Source organism: Lactuca saligna, chromosome 2 (genome assembly GCF_052625555.1).
Source record: "Lactuca saligna cultivar CGN05327 chromosome 2, ASM5262555v1, whole genome shotgun sequence".
NCBI classification, from domain to species: Eukaryota; Viridiplantae; Streptophyta; class Magnoliopsida; order Asterales; family Asteraceae; genus Lactuca; species Lactuca saligna.
The window spans coordinates 190,587,565-190,593,569 of record NC_136418.1 but is presented as its reverse complement, the minus strand read 5'-3'; the positions used below and the strand labels follow the sequence as shown (position 1 = coordinate 190,593,569).

At 35.3% G+C, this 6,005-nt stretch overlaps 1 protein-coding gene across 1 annotated transcript; it reads right to left on the bottom strand.

The window, feature by feature from the left end:
• Nucleotides 1-1,583: 1,583 nt before the first annotated feature.
• LOC145030537 (uncharacterized) lies at nucleotides 1,584-2,431 on the bottom strand. Its single transcript, XM_078978891.1, has 3 exons — nucleotides 2,302-2,431; nucleotides 2,091-2,235; nucleotides 1,584-1,980 (listed from the first exon to the last, which is right to left on the bottom strand). Exons 1-3 carry the CDS (start codon nucleotides 2,429-2,431, stop codon nucleotides 1,584-1,586), a joined length of 672 nt encoding a protein of 223 aa, XP_078835017.1.
• Between the last annotated feature and the right edge of the window lie 3,574 nt (nucleotides 2,432-6,005).

The window sequence follows — 6,005 nt, the reverse complement described above, 5'->3', positions numbered from 1 at the left end:
TTGGATTTTGGTGAAACTGAATATATTCTGATTTGTGGTTTAAAAGTTGGTCCTTATGTGGATTCACTCAATGACGAAAAGGGCCATTCAAATTCACATCTTCGTGCTTGGTTGTTCCCAGATATTTCAGATTCACGTTTGCGGCTGAAAGATTTAGAAGACTTGATTTTGTCCCCGAATTATTCGGCACTACAAGATGAAGATGTTGTGATGCTTATCCAACTTGTTTTTATGTTGAAGGGTCTACACGGACGGGACGAAACGGGTAGTATAGAAACTTGCTGATAATATAAATGATTGGAACAAGTATTACATTTAAAACAGGCATTCCCGCAGTAGTATGCAATGCATTAATTATAATTAATAAATTGAAAATTGCAGGTTTGCATGGGGTACGTATTTATGGAAATATACTTCGCATATGATGCGTGGAATGTTTGAGAAAATAGAAGAGTTTAGAGAATTCAAGCAGGCGAATCCCGAATCGAAGAAAGGACACAAGTATACCGTTCCTGGTTTTATGCTTCCGTTTAAGGTTACTTTCTAATGCATTTTAATAGTTATCATTGTTTAGTTTTTTATACAATAAAAATTTGAACTTCGTTTTGCATTATATAATAAGTTTGTATAATGACTTTTATAGTATAATATAATAGAATGATACATTTATTTTTTCATAGATATGGATTTTGGAGACGTTCCAAGAGGCAAGGAAGTATTATATACACATGCCAACAAAATTGCCACGGATGAGGGCGTGGAGAAGTAAATCACCGTTAACTTGGGATGAATGTTGTCGAATAATGAACGTGTCTGTGGTATGGTTTTTAAATTAAAAATCATTTATATTTTACAATTTTCAATGTATTTTTATGTTAAACTAACAATCTGATTTTTGCAGCCTAACAACCAACCTATTAATGTCGTGGCAAACCCGGAGGAGCTGATGTTGCTGTTTTATCTTCGTTATGTGAATTGGAGTCTTAACCCTGTAGAGTCTCCCCCATGGCAACATAGTCCTATTCAAAATAGTCCACCTCATCATGTTGCCTCGCCTGCTCAAAAAAGGATGTACAAGTCCGAAATAGAAACATCTTCGACTGAATCTGCCACAAATGCTTCTTCCTCGCAACATCTTGATACAAGTTATAAAGTAGATAAGAAGAAGACGAGCACAAAGGCAGTAGTGAAGCGTCTACTAGGCATTGTGCCAGACTTAAGTTCTAAAGTAGACCGTGTATTACAGAAAAAAGATCAACCAGACAGAGGGTTTCAAGAGGAGGAACAAATGATAAATGAAGAGGAGGAAGAAACATATTACCATGATACAAATTTTGACTATGATGATATCGGTACTCATGGTTTGGAGGGGGAATTTGGGCCTACACCTACGCATGTGGAGCATTCATCGGACGTGGGTGAACATCACACAAAAGAAATGACTCCTATTGTTAGACCGCAACGAAAGAGGGGTGTTCCATGGTATCAGCGGACTCCGTTCACATTGGTACAAAACTCATATTTTAAATTTGATATATATTTAAAATATTAATGTATTGATAATTATTTAACATGTTAATTCTTTAGTTGCAATCCACACCAAAAGTTAAGAAAATCGCCAAAGCAAAGAAAAAAAAGTGTGTCCCGTGCATCTCCTGAGTCCCTTTTGTCCCTTTCCCTTTTGTGTTACTACCTGATGCCGCACTAGTTTTTCTAGCCTTTTTTTGTTTCTTTGGGACCAATGTCAGACAAGTCGCTGCATTATGTGTTGTACTATCACATCTACTACACCTTCTTACTATAGGTTCCTCTCCTTGTGACGGGATACGATTTCTGTTTCTCGGTCTACCAGCTTGACGTGTATCCATTATCGGGGGTTTCACAACCATCATCTCAGTAGGAATCTCCCAATCACACAGTTCTGGAAGGGGGTAAACCGGATCCCATACGTACTTCGGTACGTTTCCATTTTGTAAGCATCTATAGCCAGATGTCCGAAGTTAGTTTTTTTCAAGTGCTTCAAGACCATTACGACATGACCACAAGGCAACCTAGTTCCTTCCCAATATTTGCATGTACAAGTCTCTTGCCTCAGATCAACTATGCCACCATGTATGAAATCATGAACTTCATAAATTGCATCTGAAACACCAGAAACGGACCCTCCTGTCGTACGCTCTTCATTTTCACTAACTACTTTTTCAGCCCACTCGGTTAGCACTGTTGAACGTTTCCCTGTAAAGAAGATATATATAATTAACTAATTATTCAACCTAATTAAAGTCAAAATTAAATTCATACCTCCTTTGATGCAACGCTTGTTACACCATTCCTGTGAAAGACGACGGAAGAACTCAAGAAGGGGTATTATAGGCATCTTCCTTGCATCTACAGATAAAGCATTCATGGACTCTGCACTGTTCGAGGTCATGTAATCGTAACATTTCGACAACAAATATGCTCTAGTCCATTTAGCACGGGGAATTTCACTTAGATAGGCTTCTACTTGCGGCCTAGTAGAACTAAATCTATACCACAATTCTTCAAAAACATTTATTTTGTAAGCTTTCACAGGCCTCCAAAACAACACTTTTGTTTTATCATTTTTCCTAAACCTGTGTACTATGTTTCCTAGTAGATGAAAAGCACACAAGCCATGATGAGCATGTGGAAAAACATTTTCAATACTAACCCGAATTGCATCGGCCCTATCAGTTACAAAAGTCAATTCTTGACAATCACCAACACTTTCATACAACTTTTCAAGAAACGATGTCCAAGTAAGACCACTCTCTTTTTAGCATATTCCGTGCGCAAGGGGTAATATCTGGTTGTTCCCATCCATAGCTACTGCATGCAATATGGTTCCCTTAAAATCACCCATCAAATGGGCACCATCCATAATTATAACTTTACGACAAAAACTTTTGAACGCTCGTATCTGCAATATATCAAAATGGAACACATAAACAATCTATAATTTGTTTAAAAAAATTATATATTAAATAACAAAAAGTTTTTTGTATTTACCGTGCTCCGAATGGCATAAAAACAACACTCGAAATAATCTTCAGAATCTGTTTGAATATACGCCACTGTACCGGGATTATGCCTCTTCAAATTGTGAAAATAAATAGGAAGTTTGGAAAAAAATTCTTCAGAGGATCCCAACAACAGTTCCATAGCATATTGTTTTACACGCCAAGCTTGTTTGTAATCTACATTGACTTCCAGCAAAGCATTCAAATCCATTGATATTGCATTAGGCCTCCAAACCTTGGAACGAGTTTTTCCCATAATCTCATGCAATATAGTACCCATCACTTTTTATTAGCATGCTTATGATTAGGGTGTATCTGTAATGACGAACATGTGTGCACGTTGTTGAAAGTCCTGATTTCAAATTCATCAATGGGATCAAGGCGTTTTGCATATAAACGCCAACTACAGTTCTCAATTTCACAATATACCTCATAACGATTTTTATTAGACGGTTCGGTCTTAAACTGAAACTTTTCTCTAGTTGCTTTAAGACTCAAAGCAAAAATTAGTTGTTGTTTGTTATCATATGTTTGATGAACAAACATATCATCATTTGGACCTAAACTGTGAAATGGTCCGGGTTCAACAATAGGATCAGGACAATCAGGTATGGGAGGCATACCGTAAAATATGTCTAAAGCTTTTTTCCCGTGTGTGAACTCATCTTCTGACCATCCTTAATTTGATTCTTCACCGTCTGAGAAAGTTTTGTTAGTTAGTCTTCCAAACTCATATAAAAAATTTCATCAACCGTATTCAGTGCCACAGTTTCTTCTTCTGGACACTCTTCAACATTATCAGATATAATGTTTTCAACATTGTATGCTACACCTTTCTCAACAACTTCTGTCTGTTTGACTAATCCCTGAAACACCTCTAAATACAAATGCACAATCTCCTTCATTTCAGAAATTACATATCTGAGTTGATGAACATCTGCTTCATCTAAAATATTCATCACATACCCATGAACCGGGTGTTGAAATGACAATGATATGTTACTATTGAACACATTAGCCTTACTTTTGACCAAATCAAACAATATTCGATAATCAAAATTTGGCGGAAGCAGTAAACCCAAGTTGTTTAACTTTGGTCTAACGTAGGTGTTAATCCCATTACTTACCTGCCAAAACCCCCTAGTACATAGAATAACAAAACTTATATTTGTTTTTGAAAATCAAATGAAAACGAACTGATATATCGACCAAAATGGAACTAACATATGAAAAAGAAACTTTTGTTTCAAAAAACCCTTCAAAATGCCGTTCCAACCACCCATTCCGTGGAAGCATTACTCTCTCCGCGAAGGAATTTATGAGATCCAAACAACTCTCTCTGCGGAGCTTTTATTGTATCCGCAGAGAGCATACGCGGAGCACTATTATAAAGGCTAAAAAAATCATATTTTCAACCACTATGTGGAGATGACGTCATTCCGCGGAGGGTCCTTTGCGGAATGCGTGTCTATATATGGAAAAAACGTTTTTTGTGGCTAAATTTATAAATTTACCCTCATTTTTTTGTCTATTAGTGGTATTTTCCCTATATGTATATGTATATATATATATATATATATATATATATATATATATATATATATATATATATATATATATATATATCGACATCTCATTTTGTTACTCTTTTCCATCTTTACAATCATTCATCCCTCCACCATGTTCTTTCTTTTAAGTTTTAACTTCCTATTACATTTTGCGTTTTTCATTTTTGTGTGTGAGTGTGTGTTTTCAAAAAAAGTAAGAAAAAAACTTTCCACAAATGTGGCTTGATCAAAGTGGAGAAAACTAAAGTTGCTGGTTTTTATACTGTTGATTTATGTATGTGATTTAAGTTGTATAAAGTAAACTAAAACACTAATATTAATTAATGTAGATATTTGGTATTTTGACTTGTTTTGGTAGAAGAATGAACATCCAATAAGGGAATAATTCGTGAGGCTAATCAACCTTAGTTATTTATTCGGTACATCCAAGTTATCTTAGATACTATCAACTCTCTATATAAGCAATCCTGAATAATGAAATAGTTAATATTTTGTTTTCAAGTTTATTATGACATATTTTCTTATTATTGAAATTGGTTCTAAAAAGTTATATTATCATGCACAAAAGTTAAATGTATAAAATAGAAACCTACTTTCACATATTTCCTGTTAACAACAACATAATTTGTATTTTATTTGATACTTGATGCAAACTTGTTTTTTCAAAAACCAAAAACTGCCCAGAATGCAAAACTCGACGATTTCTGGCCAAAAACTTGCCGAGTTCATGAGTTAAAACATGAACTCAACTTGTTCCTTAGAGAACTCGACGATTTTGGCTTCCAGTTTGCAGTTTTTCGACTTTTGTTGCTGGAAATGGACTAGAAACATTACCCTAAACTGTTTTTTGGTGTTTTAAAACTTGTTTTAGTTGGTGTAATGGTTATGCTAATCCATTTACAATGGCTAATATAAAATTTCCAAGTTTATATGTGTTCATATGATTCTTGAAAATTTGATATGAATGTTCATGTTCTTACGAGTTATTGTTAGATCATAGGAATTATTTGCTAAATTGGTTAGTGATTAATTCTTGATCAATTATGTGTTTTAATGGAATCCATAATTTGTCCTCAAGTTATGGATTACCAAAAGTCACTCTTTTAAAGTCCATTAAAGAAACACATAGGTTACATAAAATGAAAAGTCTTGTAACGATCGACTTTCGAGGTAAGGATTATTTGATTCTTCTAATTTATGGCTGGGCCAAGTATAGATAAAAGGACTATTGGATTGGACTTAAGCAATTGGGAAAAAGATTTGGGCCGCCCATAAGACGTACACTGGGCGTAGCCTGGGTGTACGCGGGGCGTAGTGGTCCTCTTTGGATTCTGGGGACGCGCACATGTACGCGCAGCGTACGTGAGCAGATAGAAAACCCTAATATTTAGGGTTT